The sequence below is a fragment of the Arachis stenosperma genome, chromosome 4 (assembly GCF_014773155.1).
Source record: "Arachis stenosperma cultivar V10309 chromosome 4, arast.V10309.gnm1.PFL2, whole genome shotgun sequence".
NCBI lineage: Eukaryota > Viridiplantae > Streptophyta > Magnoliopsida > Fabales > Fabaceae > Arachis > Arachis stenosperma.
In genome coordinates this window covers 45,860,654-45,878,726 of record NC_080380.1, presented here as the reverse complement: position 1 = coordinate 45,878,726, position 18,073 = coordinate 45,860,654, and the positions used below count along the sequence as shown (strand labels likewise).

Genomic DNA, 18,073 nt, shown 5'->3' with positions numbered 1-18,073 from the left:
GGGGTGCTCAAGAAGATCCTAATCAACATTTAACCACCTTCCTGAGGATTTGTGACACTGTGAAGTCCAATGGAGTCCATCCAGATGTCTATAGGTTGCTCTTGTTCCCTTTTTCACTCAGGGACAAGGCATCCAAATGGCTTGAATCCTTCCCAAAGGAGAGCTTAACTAATTGGGAAGAAGTGGTGAACAAGTTTTTGGCAAGATTTTATCCTCCTCAAAGGATCAATAGGCTAAGAACTGAGGTGCAAACTTTTAGACAACAAGATGGTGAGACACTTTATGAAGCATGGGAGAGATTCAAAGACCTAACAAGAAGATGCCCACTAGAGATGTTTAATGAGTGGGTTCAACTTCACATCTTCTATGAAGGTCTTTCATATGAGTCAAAGAAGGCTGTGGATCATTCATCAGGAGGCTCTCTAAACAAGAAGAAGACCATTGAAGAAGCCATAGATGTCATTGAAACAGTTGCTGAAAATGACTACTTCTATGCCTCCGAAAGAAGTAACACCAGAGGAGTAATGGAGCTGAACCACATGGATGCATTATTAGCTCAAAACAAGATGATCACCAAGCAGCTAGCAGATCTTACTAAAAAGGTGGAGGAGAACTAAGTTGCAGCAGCCATCACCTCATCATTAGCTCAAGAAGGAGAAAACATAGGAGAAGAAGGTGATTGGGAGCAAGCCAACTATGTTGGAAACTCACCTAGACAAGTCCATGATCCATACTCCAAAACTTACAACTCTGGATGGAGAAATCACCCCAACTTTGGATGGGAAAACCAACAAGACCAAGGGCAAGACCAGAGACGCCACAACCTCAATTCCAACAACAATGCAACTCATCAAAACACCTCACAGAGATATTACCAACATCTATCTAACCAACCTTCTCAACCCACCATCATTAACAGATGATAGGCTCTCTAAGATTGAGGCTCTACTTGAAAACTTATGCAAGGAAATTCAAGATAGTAAAGCTTTCCGGGAAGAAGTGCAATCCAACATGCAGAATCAAGATGCTGCCATCAAGAAACTGGAAACACACATTGAGTTCTTATTCAAGCAAGTCCCTGGACACAACAATTGCAGCAATATTAACTCAATACCAAAGGAGAAATGTCAAGCTATCACCCTTAGAAGTGGGAAGGAATTGAAGAAGACCCACAAAAAACCACCAGAGAAGAAATTGGATGAAGAAAACAAAGGACATGAGGAAGCTCAACCCTCAAACCCTAAGACACATCAAGAAGGAGAAGCACTCAAACCATGCTTCTCAAAGGCTCCATATCCCCAGCAGCTGCAATTAAAGAAGAGGGGAGAGGACAACCAATTCTCAAGATTCTTGGAAATCTTCAAGAAACTACAAATAAACATACCCTTTGCTGAAATAATAGAGCAAATGCCACTCTATGCCAAGTTCTTGAAGGAATTGATGACCAAGAAGAGAAGCTGGAAGAATAATGAGACTGTGGTACTCACGGAAGAATGCAGTGCCATCATCCAACACAAATTGCCCCAAAAATTGAAGGATCCTGGGAGTTTCCAAATCCCTTGTATCATTAGGGAAATCACTGTGGAAAAGGCTTTATGTGATCAAGGAGCCAGCATAAACCTAATGTCTCTAGCAATGATGAAAAAAATAAGGATTGAGGAAGCCAAACCAACAAGAATAGCGCTGCAACTAGCAGACAGATCATTCAAATTTTCCCATGGGATAGTAGAAGATCTGTTGGTGAAAGTGGGAGACTTTATCTTTCCAGCAGATTTCATGGTATTAGACATGGAGGAAGGAGCTAAGACTTCCATCATCCTGGGAAGACCATTCTTAGCCACTGCCGAAGCCATTATTGATGTCCAAAAGGGTGAACTTGTCCTTAGATTACATGAGGAGAAAATGACATTCAATGTGTTTAAGGCCATGAGTTACCCACACAATTCATTGGGAGAATGTATGAGGTTGGACTCCGTAGAATCTTTGGTACAAGAAACTCTTGAAGAAGAACTTGAAGCATCAACAGAAGAAGAATTAGCAGCAAGCGAAGAAGCTGCAGCCGCTGAAATACATGTTCAAGGCATGCTAGAAGAAAAGGAGGAAGGAAAAGAAGTGCCCAAACTGGAGCTTAAAGCACTACCAACCGCTCTCAAATATGCATACTTGGGAGAAAATAAAAGTTATCCAATGATCATAAATTCAGCCCTCAGCCAAGAACAAGAGGAAGAGTTGCTTCAAGTCTTGTGAAAGCATAAGGATGCCATTGGATGGACACTTGCTGACTTGAAAGGAATCAGTTCAGCCATATGCATGCATAAGATACTCCTGGAAGAAGGTGCCAAACCGTTCATTCAGCCCCAAAGAAGGTTGAATCTAGCAATGAAGGAAGTAGTGCAGAAAGAAGTTATGAAATTGTGGCAGGGAGGAGTAATCTATCCAATTTCAGATAGCCAATGGGTCATTCCAGTTCAAGTGGTCCCCAAGAAAGGAGGAATCACTATGATGCCCAACGAAAGGAATAAGCTAATCCCTACAAGAACCATCACAGGCTGGAGAATGTGTATTGACTATAGGAAGCTCAATGAAGCCACAATAAAAGATCATTTTCCACTTCCCTTCATGGATCAAATGTTGGAAAGACTTGCGGGACATGCATATTATTGTTTTCTAGATGGTTATTCAGGATATAACCAAATAGTGGTTGATCCAAGAGACCAAGAGAAAACATCATTCACATGCCCATATGGAGTGTTTGCCTACAGGCGCATGCCATTTGGGCTATGTAATGCACCAGTAACTTTTCAACACTGCATGCTCTCCATCTTTTCAGATATGATAGAGAAGTTCATTGAAGTTTTCATGGATGACTTCTCAGTATTTGGAGATTCCTTCCCTAATTGCCTAAATCATCTTGCCTTGGTATCGAAAAGATGTCAAGAAACCAATTTAGTCTTGAACTGGAAAAAATGTCCTTTCATGGTGACAGAGGAAATAGTTCTTGGCCATAAAGTTTCTAATCAAGGCATTGAGGTAGACAGAGCTAAGGTGGAGCTAATTGAAAAGTTACCTCCACCAAGTGATGTCAAGGCGATTAGGAGCTTTTTGGGACATGCTGGCTTCTACAGAAGGTTTATTAAAGATTTTTAAAAGATAGCCAAACCCTTAAGCAATCTCCTAATGTCTGATACACTATTTATTTTTTATGAGAAATGCATGCTAGCATTTGAAAACTTGAAAAAGAGGCTATCCTCAGCTCCTATCATCACCCCTCCTTATTGGAATTTACCATTCGAACTGATGTGTGATGCATCTGATTTCGCAATTGGGGCAGTGTTAGGACAGAGAAAAGAAAGTTTGGTGCATGTGATATACTATGCCAGCAAGGTCCTTAATGATACTCAAAAGAATTATACCACTACAGAAAAGGAATTGCTAACAATAGTTTTTGCATTTGACAAATTTAGATCATATCTTATTGGCTCTAAAGTTATTGTTTTCACTGATCACACAGCACTCAAATATCTATTTACCAAACAAGAGTCAAAACCAAGACTAATCAGATGGATCTTATTGTTGCAGGAGTTTAACATTGAAATTAGAGACAAAAAGGGTGTGGAGAACAAAGTGGCAGACCATCTATCCAGAATCCCTTGTGAGAAGAATGACGCCCATGATACAAGTGTAAATGAATTCTTCCCAAATGAGCAGCTAATGATGATTCATAAAGCACCATGGTTTGCGAATATTGCCAATTTTAAAGCAGTCGGTGACTTACCCCCTGGAATCAACAAATATCAAAGAAGGAAACTCATCAATGATGCCAAGTATTTCATTTGGGATGAACCCTATCTCTTTAAGAAATGCTCAGATGGAATCCTTAGGAGGTGCATCTCAGAAGAAGAAGGACGAAGGGTCCTGTGGAGTTGCCATAGTGCTAGTTATGGAGGTCACTTTGGAGGAGAAAAAACTGCCTCAAAGGTGCTGCAATGTGGGTTCTTCTGGCCCACTATCTTCAAAGATGCTAAGGAATTGGTGAGAAGCTGCAACGAATGCCAAAGGGCTGGCAACCTGCCCAAGAGAAATGAGATGCCACAGCAATACATTCTAGAACTTGAACTGTTTGATGTATGGGGAATCAATTTCATGGGACCATTCCCACCCTCATATTCAAACAAGTTTATCTTGGTGGCAATAGACTATGTATCTAAGTGGGTGGAGGCAGTGGCGACCCCAACTAATGACAACAAGGTGGTCATAAACTTTCTTTGAAGGAATATCTTCACCAGGTTTGGAGTCCCACGAGCCCTCATCAGTGATGGAGGGAGCCATTTCTGCAATAGACCATTGGAAGCCCTACTCCTGCGATATGGGGTGAAGCATAAGGTTGCCACAACTTATCATCCCCAAACAAGTGGGCAAACAGAGATATCTAACCGAGAGTTAAAAAGGATTTTGGAAAAGACTGTGGGGATATCAAGAAAGGACTGGGCGAAAAAGCTAGATGATGCTCTTTGGGCATACAGGACAGCCTTCAAAACACCAATTGAGATGTCCCCATATCAACTGGTGTATGGTAAGGCTTGTCACTTGCCGTTAGAGCTGGAGCACAAGGCCTCCTGGGCCCTTAAAACACTGAACCTAGATAGCACTGCTGCTGGTAAAAAAAGGGTCCTACAGCTTCAAGAATTGGAAGAATTTAGATCTCAAGCCTATGAAAATACTAAGATCTATAAGGAAAAAGCAAAAAGGAGACATGACCTCAATTTGGTACCAAGAAGTTTCGAAGAAGGGCAACATGTGCTTCTCTACAACTCTAGACTGAAACTCTTTCCTGGGAAACTCAAATCAAGATGGTCGGGACCCTTCCTAGTCACAAAAGTCTCACCTTATGGACACATAGAAATAATGGAAGAAGGCTCAAAGAGAATATTCACTGTGAATGGATAAAGACTCAAACACTACTTGGGCAGCATGGGGGAGAACCCCAAACAGAAGTACAACCTCAACTAAGGAAAGAATCGTCGAGCTAGTGACGCTAAAAAAGCACTTTGTTGGGAGGCAACCCAACCTAAGGTAATTCTCTTTTCATAAGTCTTTCAATAAAAATTTCAAGTTGGATTCTCTATAGTGTGAGGAACTAAGTTTGGTGTTACACACCAAAAATAATTCAAGGGTGAATATAGGGCTCTAAGTTTGGTGTTCCACCAAAACTCCAGCTGAAGAGTGCATTGCAACCCTTAGTGATGAAGCATCCCTCTAGCAATTAGAGAACTTACTTGACAGAGGCTTAGCCTCTAAGATATAGATTGTTTTTTTTTTAGCTCATAGTTGTTTCTTAATAAAAAGCACACAAGGTTCTTACATGCATCCAATTTGTCAAGTAAGCAAAGAACTAAGTTTGGTGTTCACACACCAAGTTAAGTTCTGAAGCTCACAAACATATATGCATGCTAACCCTCTTCCAAGTGCTTGGAGAACAAGCAACTTTCAATAGTGTTGCAGGAATTCAATCAATCTCAGGGAATGAGCATACCCCATCATCCAAGGAAACAGACAGGGATGCAATTATTAGGAGGAGAATACCAAGGAAGATATCATGAGGTTGTTTCAACCCATCTCGAACTGCAAAACTCTAAGTGAAAAATGATTGAATAGAACCTGCATCTTTTACTTGTTCCCCTTTATTCACAATTTTAATGTGCTAGCTTAATGTCTTGAATGTTTACTTTCACCTTTCTTACTTGTATGCTTGTCTCTTTAAGTTAATCAAAAAGAAAATGTTATGAAAAGAACAAAAGTGGAGTATTTTGTGAAGTGCATTCTGAATGTTTGTGGTAGGTTGATTAGTAAGCTAAGTTGGTTCACCAAAGAAGGAAAGAAAGTAACTATCTATCCTAAGTCCTTTGTTTGAGACACACCCATTGAGACTAGCTAAACAATAAGATCCCAATAAGTGAAAAAGAAAGAAACATAATAAGAAACAATGCTAGGCATCAAGGGTTTCAAAATTGAGGCATGTGTATGTGGTGTCTATGTACAAAGGATATACTTGGATGAATAAGCTCTTAGGGGTGCAGTATCACTTGGTAACTTGGATTAACTAATCCGGGATTATCAGCTGAAAGTCCACTATCAAGAGTAACCTTTGCTACAAAACACTTAGTAACCCAAAGAGGTGCTGGACACCAAGGTCTCAAGAAAGGAAAAATAACAAACCATATGCCTGTGGTGTGTATGCACTACAAGAAAAAAGGCCTATGGCCACGCTTTTTTTTTGCTACGCTTTAAAAGCGTAGCCAAAAGTGGTCTATAGCCACGCTTTTGTGAGGGTGGCGCTTGAATAGAGATTTGGCCACGTTTTTTATTGCTACGCTTCAAAAGCGTGGCGAAAAAGGTCAATGGCCACGCTTTTTTGAGGGTGGCAGTTGATGCGAGATTTAGCCACGTTTTTTTCTACGACACTTATAAAGCGTAGCCATAGAGAGATTTTGGCACGCTTTTAAAGCGTGGCAACAGAAATTTATTATTGTAGCGTTTAAAAAGCGTAGCCGTTTCCTACAAGCCTTTTGGCACGCTTCAAAAGCGTGGCCAAAAGGTTCCCTCAGAAAAAAAAAATTAAAAATGTTTGAGTCTCTTGTAACTTAAAAACTTTTTGGGATTAAAGAATAAAGAGCTCGTATACTAACTCCTTCATCAGAAGCTCCTTCGAAGACCCTAAACCCTAACTCCTCCTTCTTCAAACGACTTCAAACATTATTAAGCCCTAACTCTTGCGACGACGAACCACTCCTACGACGACGGCACTCCTATGACGACGAACCACTCCTGCGACGACGACACTCTGTGAAGAACCTAGCTGCGCTCGTGATGCCTCCGCCGGTTCCGGCACCCCTAACCCTCATTCTACGGTGACTCTCTAGCGGTGACTCCCTTCGCTCAGTTGCCGTCGCAAACCAGCCGTCGATGAAGCCTTTGCCGCCGCTCCCTTCCGTTTCTGCAAACCCTTGACTCGTTCGGCACCGCTCCCTTCCGGCTTAGCTTTGGAAGAAAGTAGACTCTCCACGCATTTGAAAAGTCCTGTTCTTTGTAAGTCCTGTTCTTATTCCTTTAATTTCTTTTATTTCTTTTTTATTTCACACTTTCTGTAAAAGATTTGAAAAGAACTAGGGGACAATTTTTTATACTTCCAAAATAAGGGTTGTTTTCGTAACTAGAGTTAGTGCAATGCGAAGTATTGAAAATTTGTTAATAGGGTTTTGGCTATTCACTTTTGGATCGCCAGGTTATTCCTGGATACGGACATGGTGTTTTGCACAAAACAGATCCAAGATACACATTCCAGAGGGAGTTTGCTTTGAAGCATTTGCCAAATGATCCATATTTCCACCTGGTAATTGTTTATTTCCTAATGTCAATATTATTTCCTAGGGGAGTTAATGAGCCAACAAATGTTGTAACTAACCTTCCAAATGGTGAATATTTGGAGAAGCATTTTCTCGTGTGATCTTTGTCATTGAAGTTACTGAGTGCCTTGTTGATTGGTTGAGTTTTTCTATAGCACGATTGGAATTGTTGGTGCTGATTGTAGGCTTCCATGAATTTCCAAAGCTTTTATGTGTCATTGAGGTCTGAAAAAGGATAAATATTTAAACTAGAATAAGAACATTATGAGTAGCAAGTCTGAATATTTAAACTTAATTAAATGAAGTTATGATAATATATGTGTAGGAAATATAATATCTGTTGGAACTTGGTGAGAGGAAAGAGTGTGAATGGAAGAGTTGAAAGTTGAAACCTGTAGGGGCTAGTTATTCCTACTATATTCATCTATGCTAACAGATTGCAAGCTTCTATCTTTATTTTCTGACTCGTTTTCTGTCTAATTATATAAACACATACTGAAAAGGGTTCAACATAGACTCAGAAATCAGAATGCAGTACATAAAAGAAACTGACCAATCCACCTCATAGTTAACTTGTCTTTCTATTAAAGTAAAGACCCCTCTGTTCATTGCATTTGTTGCTCATTCATTGAACACTAGCTTGCTATGGAAAAGTCTCTGATTGATTTTTTATGTCTTATCTTTTTTTTTTCCTACTCCAAGTTGACATATCTTTTTATTCACATGATTAGGCTGCAAGGAAACTGGTAACCATGTTCAACATTTCAAATCTTTTACTATAGCAAAGATTGTATCTGTTCTGTTTTATTATTAGTTATTATAGCAATTGGATATATCATGGAATTAATATATTTAGAGTGACAGATAATTAAAAGAGAATGGAAAAAGTAATTAGTATATAGTTATTACTTGTTTCAATTTGTGTGGAGTTTAATATGGTGAATAATTAGGGATTAATTTGATTTGATTTGTGTGATTAAGGGACCCAGAATTTGGATGGTGAAGAATCCAAAGAATCCAGATTTGACTTGGGCTAGATGCTTTACTGTGAATTCTTATCCAGATATGTATTACAGGTTTAGACACAGTAGACAATACTAGTAATAGTTGAAAAGTACAAATTGGGAAAAGTACAAATTGTTTCAACTAAATACAAAGCTAATAGATAAGATACTCGTGTTTATATGCCTAGGTGAGACAAGAAATCCCTTGAGAATTCATTTTGCAAATGTGCTATGGTCACTCGCGGATATAAAATAACAAAGTCACTTGATCCCGTTGCTGCAAGTCTCAGTAGTGATGCTTTGGCTAAAATTATTTATTCAAGGCTTTTTGACTGGTCATTTCTCTCTGTTATATGTTCTTTCTTTTAGGAGATATGCCTCACCTTTTTTCATTGAACTCATACAAATATCTCTTGTTCCAGGATTGTGGACAAGGTTAACAATTCTATTGGGAAATATCCAAATTCAAAGAACTTAATCAGAGTCTTAGATATATACAGATTTGAAAGTTTCAAGACGAACAGGTGCTTAACTAGCTAAGGAACCTAGATGCTCTGTATGTGTGGATAATGATGTGAAACTTGATCAAGTTCTTAATTTCTTATGTGTGGATTCATATCATTAACTTTTTACTTAAAAAGAAAAATTACACTCTACTAATTGTTCTTATGCAGTTTTGAGCAATTCTGTATCAATTTGACTAATGAGAAATTGCAACAGCATTTCAACCAGGTTTAAATCTGTCTTTTCTCCAAATTTGATCACTTAGTAAAATATTTCAATTGACTTAGCATTTGTACATGCAAGATAATGATGGTGAAGAGAAAGCACATAAGTAGGGTAAGCCATAGTTATGAATTCTTTTTATACAGCTGCTGTTGTCTATGTTTATCTATTACTTGAAGCCACTATCACTTGGATTTCCTTTTCTAGGCTTGAGTTCTTTATTGGACTAATTTATATGCATAATTTAATGGTCTTTAACTTGAATCAATAAAGTTCTTAATTTAACACTGTGTGCTTGAATTGTTCAGAGTACTGTGAGAAGTATGCTAAAGCTGAAGATGTAGGAGCTGCACCAGAAGAGAAATCAAGTGATGATGAGGAAATAAGTGAAGATAAATATGATTCAAGTGATGAACAAGTTGCTGGTAAAGCAGATCCTTAGCTGCTTCAAGTGATGAACTTGGAATTGTGGTCAAAGGGGGAAATCCCCCTTATTGTTGTTCAGTTTCATGTCAATGTAAATAATGTACCATTGATTTCCTGATGCAATCTTAGTTTCTTGTTGTGGTGGCTCTTTCAAATTGATGCATTGTGCTTTTTAGCTTAGCATGGTACTACCATAATATGCACAAATACTCTTCCTGTAACTCATTTAATGCAATGTTCACAACTATTCATCTTTTGATCTTTGAAACTTGTAGAAAAGTCTTCAAACAAATTGATTGACAATTGTTGTTTCTTAACCAGTGACTTAGTTATTATCTAAATTTTACAATTATCTATGAATTCTGTAAGATTTTATTACAGAGATTAAAATAAAATAACAGAACCTGGATAAACTTATAGCCACGCTTTGAAAGCGTAGCCATATTGTACCGCAGTCATCAACAGCTACGCTTAAAAAATGTAGCGATATCTCTCGCTATTGGTACGCTTTAAAAGCGTAGCGATATCCCAAGCTATTGGCACGCTTTAAAAGCGTAGCTGTATCCCTAGCTGTTGGCACGCTTTAAAAGCGTAGCCATATCCTACTATTGGCACGCTTTAAAAGCGTAGCCATATTTCTCACATATGGCCACGTTTAAAAGCGTGGCAATAGATAAAAGCGTGGCGACAAAAAAAGCGTGGCGGTAGCTCACCAAAAGCGTGGCGATAGAGCAACCGGCACCCTTGCAGTTGTGACCCTTTTAAAAGCGTGCCGGTAGCTCAAAAAGCGTGGCGAAAAGCTATCGCTACATTTTTTTTGACTTTTCGCCACGCTTTAAAAGCGTAGCAAAAAGCTTGTTTTCTTGTAGTGATGTATGAGGGAAAGAGACTTGAGGGAGTAAGTCCTTAGGGGTGTCTTAACACCTAGCACCTTAAAACCAACTGGTTTGGGAGTGTTGACTGAAAGCTTATCATAAAGAGTCACCCTCTTACAAAGCACTTAGCAAAAAGAAAAATAAACTTTGAAAAAGAAGGAAGGATCAATAAGAAAGAAGTCTCAAAGAGTTCAATCAAGAAAGTGACTAAGGATTTGATAAAGGCTTGAAACCTAAAGGGAAAGAACCTAAGTTGCTATGCATAAAACCCCATAAACCAGGAATGCTACTTCTATTTTATCTTCTTGTTATTTCATTTCACTCTTCTTATGCTTCAGAACTTGCTTAGGGACAAGCAAGCTTTAAGTTTGGTGTTGTGATGCCAGGGCATCTAGGCCAGTTTCACTGACCTTTTCTTTATTGTTTTAGGGTAGTTTCATGCATTTTCTTAGTGAATAAGGCAAGTTTTGGATGAAATTACACTTACACCTTGATTCAAGCAACTTTTGTGAACTTTGCATAATTTCATGAGTATTTTGCTAGAATTGCATGATAAATTGATGATGCATAATCTCATGACTTTAGCTAGAGCTTTGATGCACTTTAATTGCTTGATTTCAGGGCAAAGGAAGCAAGGAAGAACCACGTTAGTATTCACGTTAACCTAGTTAACATGAACACTAATGTGGAATGGTAAAGCTTGCAACGTTAATGAGAAAAGTGATCACCAATAACGCCTGCGAAGCCATCCAAAGCTCACGTTACTTGCCACATTAACTAAGTTAACGTGGTAGTTAATGTAGAAGAAAAAGGAACTCCAACGTTAAGAGAAAACGTGAACACCAATAACGTTTTCCTCCAACATTAGTGGTAAAAGTGAACACTGCTAACGTTGGAGAACTTGGCAATGATCCATGTTAAGAGTCACGTTAACTTAGTTAACGTGAGCTCTAACGTGGAAGAGGAAAACAAAAGCCAACGTTAGTGACACTCACCTTTGTCACTAACGTTGGACCAACTAACATTACCTACGTTAACTTTCACGTTAAGACTATTAACGTGAAAGTTAACGTGGAGTTGAGATCAAAGACCCAACGTTAGTGACATTCACTTTTGTCACTAACGTTGGAAGATGGCATCACTACTACGTTAAGAGCCACATTAACTTAGTTAACGTGAGTTCCAACGTAGAGAATGTGGCATTTGGAGCGTTAGTGACAATGGTGAGTGTCACTAACGCTCTCGAAGGTGGATCACACCTATGTTAAGAGTCACGTTAGCCATACTAACGTGGACTCTAACATAGGAACAAATGGACACTAAGCAACGTTAATGGTAAAAGTGATTCCCATTAACGTTCGCGAAGGGGTACAAGCCAACGTTATTGGGAAAAGTGAGTCCCAATAACGTTGGCCAAAATTTAAGAAAGCAACGTTAATGGTCACGTTAAGACCACTAACGTTGGATTTAACGTGGATGTATGAGAGTGGAATGTTAGTGGAAAAAGTGAATGCCACTAACGTTCTCGAACCCACAATGGCACTCAACGTTAAATCTTACTAAATACCCAAGCCTAATTCATATTTCTCTGCAAGTTGGGCCCACTCAAGATGAGAACTGCTTCAACTCAAGATCCAAAGCCCACATCCAAGACTTGAAGAACTCACTAGAAGATCAAGAGGAGTAGTATATATAGGAGTAGTTTTGAACTATAGAGAAGCTTGGCACTTTTGGGGACTACTCTCTATAGATTTACTTTTCTGCACTTTTAGCATGGATTCTTCTTTTCTGCCATTTTTCATTTCTAGAGCTATGAACAACTAAACCCCTTTCATTGGGTTAGGGAGCTCTGATAAACCCCAATTTGACGGTTTATCTTGTATTGGATTTAGAGTATTTTGATGACCTTTTCTCACATTTAACCTATGAATTAGCACGGTTTTGTAATCTCTTCCGTATTTGTGCTTAAGTGTAAAAACATGCCTTTTAAACCTTATTTTGATGAATTCTAATTCCTCTTTGATTCCATAAGATGCCTTGATGTATTTGCTAGTAATTCCAGGATTGAATTAGGCTAGGCATGGATCAAAGGAGCAAGGAAGGAAGCATATAAGTGGAGAGAAGCATAAAAAGCCAAAGAAGTGAAATCAGCCAAGCACGCACACGCGCACAAGGCGCTCGCGCGCACATTGCAGAATCGGCCAGGGACGCGCACGCGTACCGTGAACGCACGCGTCGCAATCCGCACATTACTTCATTAAAGCAGCACGTGCCTGGCGATTTTGGAGGGTTTCTGCAACCAACTTTGGCGCCAAACTACATATAAGAGCCAAGGAATGAAAGGGAAGGAGGAGACTTTTGACCATTAGTTTTAGTTTAGCTTAGGATTAGTTTTAGAGTTAGTTTATAGAGAGAGAAGCTCTCACTTCTCTCTAGAATTAGGATTTCTCTCTAGAATTAGGATTAGGTTTAGTTTAATCTCTCTTCTTAGATCTAGGTTTAATTCATGCTTTAATTCACCTCTCCTTTATCAATTCTTACTCTTCTCCTCTTCCTCTCTCTAGTTATGTACTTTAATTCTTGCAATTCTTCATTTTGTTGTGGATCTAATGTTGTTCTTTTGTTTTCTTTTAATAATGCAATTTGAGGTAATTCATGATAATGGTGAGTTCCTTGATTGTTGTTGTTAATTTTTTGTATTCAATTGTTGTTAGAATCCATTCTTGTTGTGATTTACTATACTTTCCTTTTGTGCCTTCCAAGTGTTTGATTAAATGCTTGGAAGAATGTTAGAGTAGAATTTTATGTTCTTGGCTTGAGAAGGTAACTTAGGATTTCTTGAATTACTAGTGCCCAATTGATTGATAGTTGATAGCCATTGACTCTAGCCTTCATTAAGCCAATTAGTGGAAAGCTAGGATTTATGGACTTGGATTGATATTACTCACTTGACTTTCCTTTGCTATTTGATTAAAGGATGACTAAGTGGGATTAATCCTTGCAACTACCATACTTGTGGCTAGTGATAATGATGAAGACCCTTGACAACCAAACCTTGCCAAGACCATTTTGTTAATAAAATTTCATTACCATTTGCTATTCATTTTTCTCATCTAAAACCCCAAAATAAATAAAGGTTTAATTACTCTGTTGGTCCCTATAGTTTAGCGAATTTTTCAATTAAGTCCGTACATTTTTTTTCCTTTTAATTGGGTCCCTATACGTTATTTTTTTTTTCAATTTAGTCCCTATTAACGTTAAACGTCAAAAAAATGTTAGTGAATTGTGAAATTACTTGTATACCCTTGGGGACCTAATTGAAAAAAAAATATAGGGACCAAATTAAAAATTTAGTAAAACTATAAATATTCAATGAAAGATATTCCTATAATCCCTATTCACACTACAAGAAATTACCGGAATAGCGAAATTGGGAATTCAAAATCAATGTATAATCCCCATAATCTGAAATATAACTAAGTTATAATAGAGTTGTGAAAGATCAAATGGACCATTCAAGAAAAATGGGATGAAATTCTTTAGTGTGACAGCATCATATTCATATGGTAGGTACTAGGTAGTAGCTAGTTCCTTGAAGTTCTCTTAGTTTTGGTGCTGATTCTGAGCAGGACATCAAGTAATGTGGGTATGCAAATGCCTCCAGACACATCCACTTCTTGTACCTTTGAGTTAGATGAATCAGAACAAGAAGCATCTCCTAATGTTTTCTTCTCAGTAGTGTCTTCAAACCTCAGCGTGTTTGGCAAGTACAATCGTCCTCTCTCCCCTCCTCTTATTCCTATAAGACGCCCAAGGGATACACTCTTGTCTTGGAAGAAAGATGCTGTTGACTGCTGGTTTCCAATGCAAGAAAAGGCAGTTATAAACACCAATTCTTCTGCTTAATTCTCGATACATTCTTATATTGGTGTCTTTGGAGACTAATTAACTTGGCGTATATATTTCAATACAAAAAGGGGACAAAAGTAGATTTGCTTTATTTTACCTCAGTATCAAGGTTGGAGGATGAGAATGAGGAGAAGCTGGTGGATGGCATCTGCATCGATGAGAAAGGCTCCACCGGTGCAGCTGCGGGTGCCTCTATAACTCTAAGCTTTATATTCAAAAACCCAAGACCCAGTGGCCATCCATTCGGCATCTCATCATTCTGAAAGTATGTGGCAATGAAAACAATATCAACATTATTACAAATTACTTCAACTTTAAAATAAGTCTTAATCAAAGGTTAGCAAGCAATAAGCATTTAGAAAAGGGTAACAGCATACATCAGCAGATTAGTCACAAGAATTCCCAAAAGAATTTGGCATCTCCAACACTATATAGTCAACTTCTATTCATGGAATTTTCTACCCAAAGATGTACATTGATTTTTTTCCTATAATCCCTATTCACACTACTATAAATTTACCTTGTATACCCTTCGGTTTTTACTACCTAATTCTGCAGAAACAGCTTTGGTGTATTTTATTGATTCTCAACTATCCTTAAACTTAATCTTTCATATCCTTGGTTCTCTTATCACTTTTCATCATTTAATCTCAGCCCCAAGTGTTTGATTAGCATTCAATCATCACAATATAAAATCACATATTCAGAAGATCAATTAAACATTTGCCACAACATAATCAAGCACAAATTCAGAAGATCAATTAAATCACAAAGAACCTGGAAATCCATTGTTAACCATTACTAAAAATTTTGCAATTTGCATCCATATATTTCTGTTTAGCTTTGGCAGGGAATAAAATACTGCTAAAAATTCACAAACATTGAATAAATTGATGCAGTTAATTTCTGTTTTGCATCACTAGATTCTATACAAGCACAGCCACATTTCTTCAATTTTTTTAATGATCCTATGAACAATGAAGTTGCTGAAGTGAAATATCTATGCTTTAACAGTATGCTAGAACTAGAAACCTGGTGCTATATCTCAACATCAGAGTAGCATGATGAATGAACAGGAACAAAATTCAAAGCTAATTAAAGAATTTAAACACAAGGCAAGGCAAATACCTGGTGCTTGGTGAGCCTCTGCGAATGGTTCTGGTCTTCTTACTTCTTAGGATGGAGATCAAGAGCTTGACGTGTACTTCTTCTTCTTATAAACTTCCCTCAAGATAGCCTTCTACTTTTGATGAGTCGACTGTTTAAGGCCTTGCATTCTTGGATCACCTCCTCTTCGTCAATAAGCTCTTCCAAAGTGAACGCAGAAGACCACAGAACAAAGCAACGCAGAACAGAGCAGCGCAGGAAGAAGGATGCGACAGACGGCCGACCACCACGGCTTTGAATGAAGATCACGGACCGACGGCTATGGATGAAGATGCCGAAGCCTATGGATGAAGAAGACAGACCCCTGGAGGAGAAGCGCACTTTCCACGATTTTCAGAGAGAAAATTAGGGGCTGGCTAGGGTTTTGTTTTCCTTTGTGACCAAGGAGTTTTTGGGTATTTTGAAAAAATAGAGATATGTACGATTGGAATATCTAACTCAAATAGAAGAATATTCGTTTTTTAAACAGAATATTCCGTTATCTTAAACGTTATCCTCACGGCAAGGACTTAATTGAAAAAAAAATTAACGTATAGGGACCCAATTAAAATGAAAAAAAGTGTAGGGATCTAATTGAAAAATTCGCTAAACTATAGGGACCAACAGAATAATTAAACCATAAATAAATCCATAACCAATAACAAGAACACTACCCTGCAAGTCCTTTGAGAGACGACCCGAGGTTTAAATACTTCGGTTATTAATTTTAGGGGTTTACACTTAGTGACAACCAAATTTTTGTATGAAAGGATTTGTGTTGGTTTAGAAACTATACTTGCAATGAGATTTCATTTGTGAAATTCTAAACCGTCAAAAATCCAATCACAAATGAAATCTCATTGCAAGTATAGTTTCTAAACCAACACAAATCCTTTCATACAAAAATTTGGTTGTCAAGCTCTATTGTAATTTGATGGATCAATTATAGTTTTCATTCTTCTTCTTCTTTCTTTTCTCTTGATCTTACTATAAAGCTTTCGATCTTCATTCAATTGGTTAGTTATCTTGGAAAAGAAACTCTCCATAATTGGATCTCCTTTGAGCCTTGGAAAAGGGATGAGGAGATCATGCTAGAAATGCTTTCTCATGTTGGACCAAATTGGGGTCTGGGCGGATATAGTGACATGTAATCCTCCCAACACTTTGATTTGGAAATACATGTGGTATAATCAGTGACCACACTTCATCTCTTCCCATGAGCAATTAAATCAAGGAATTGGGCAATTGTTCAAGCTTAGAGAGATTGGATTGCCAAGGAATTGGGATCCAATCACTTAAGATTGCCAAGGAGATCAATGAATGCATTGATTGAGGAAGAGATGAGAATGAACTTGATCCGGAGAATACAACATCTCTTGAACCCAATGATTTCCCCATTTTTGATCTTACCCATTCTCTTTACTTTTTGTCGTTTAATTTCATGATTATTACCCCAAATCCCCATTTAAGATTCTGCACTTTAATTTCTGTTATTTACTTTCCAGTCATTTAAATTGCTGCATCTCAATCTAAATTCTGTTTAGCTCAACTAGCATATTCTTCTAACTAAAGTTGCTTGACCAATCAATCCTTGTGGGACTTGACCTCACTCTATTGTGAGTTTTACTTGACGACAATTCGGTATACTTGCCGAAGGGAAATTTCTTGAGAGACAAGTTTTCATGCATCACTTCCTAAAGATGTTTTAATTACGTATTTTAATTCTCCTTTATACCATTCGATGTCGTCATCCTTGTGTTAAGTATTTCAGGCTTCATAGGGCAGGAATGGCTTAAATAATGGAGAGGAAGCTTGTAAAAAGGGAAGGAGCACAAGAAAATTACAGCGATTGGGACAAAATCACAGCGACGCATGCACGTGCTTGACGTGCACGTATGGATTGAAGTTCGCGCAAACAACGTGAGCGCGTGCCTGACGCGCACGCATGGAGGGAAAATCGTCAAACGACGCGTACGCGTGACAAGCGCGATCTACAGAATTAATAGAAATCACTGGGGCGATTTCGGGCCGCGTTTTGACCCAATTTTTGGCCCAGAAACACATAATAAAGCCAGGGAACATGCAGAAACTCAAGACATACAGATACAACTTTCATATTCATAATTTTTTAGGATTAGATGTAGTTTCTAGAGAGAGGTTCTCTCCTCTCTCTTAGGTTTTAGGATTAGGATTTCTTTTAGTCATTAGGATTGTTTCTTCATACCAGGTTCAATGTTCTTTTAATTTAGTTTCTCTTTTATTTGTTTATGAACTTCTTCATGTTAGATTTGATTTCTTTTATTAATGCAATTTGAGGTATTTCAGATATATAATTTTTATTTAGCTTTCTATATTCTTGGCTTTGGTTGAGTTATTAGAGACTCTTGAGTTATCAAACTCTTTTGTTGATTGATAATTGGAAGTTGCTAATTGTCTTGAATTCCACTAACTCTAGTCTTTCTTTGGGAATTGACTAGGACTTGAGGATTCATATTGATTTATCCACTTGACTTACCTTCATAGTTAGAGGTTGACTAAGTGGGAGCAATGAGCAATTCTCATCACAATTGATAAGGATAACTAG

The 18,073-nt window shown here is 38.1% G+C and overlaps 2 protein-coding genes and 1 non-coding gene across 3 annotated transcripts; 1 reads left to right on the top strand and 2 right to left on the bottom strand.

Annotated features, from left to right (window-relative positions):
• Positions 1-230: 230 nt before the first annotated feature.
• LOC130977299 (small nucleolar RNA R71) lies at positions 231-338 on the bottom strand. The gene has a single exon (XR_009084998.1). It is a non-coding gene; the product is annotated as a small nucleolar RNA R71 (small nucleolar RNA).
• Positions 339-1,440: 1,102 nt separating this feature from the next.
• LOC130974950 (uncharacterized) lies at positions 1,441-2,247 on the top strand. The gene has a single exon (XM_057899787.1). It carries the CDS (start codon positions 1,441-1,443, stop codon positions 2,245-2,247), a length of 807 nt encoding a protein of 268 aa, XP_057755770.1.
• Positions 2,248-14,018: 11,771 nt separating this feature from the next.
• Positions 14,019-15,132, bottom strand: LOC130974949 (uncharacterized). Its single transcript, XM_057899786.1, has 3 exons — positions 15,121-15,132; positions 14,441-14,602; positions 14,019-14,285 (listed from the first exon to the last, which is right to left on the bottom strand). Exons 1-3 carry the CDS (start codon positions 15,130-15,132, stop codon positions 14,019-14,021), a joined length of 441 nt encoding a protein of 146 aa, XP_057755769.1.
• Between the last annotated feature and the right edge of the window lie 2,941 nt (positions 15,133-18,073).

What these genes read in the sequence shown, in the direction of transcription:
- LOC130974950 (XM_057899787.1), top strand. Translation starts at nt 1,441, where the DNA reads ATGACCAAGAAGAGAAGCTGGAAGAATAATGAGACTGTGGTACTCACG.
- LOC130974949 (XM_057899786.1), bottom strand. An exon ending in CCTCCAACCTTGATACTGAG is followed by an intron (nt 14,286 to 14,440) that starts GTAAAATAAAGC and finishes GGAAACCAGCAG; the next exon opens with TCAACAGCATCTTTCTTCCA.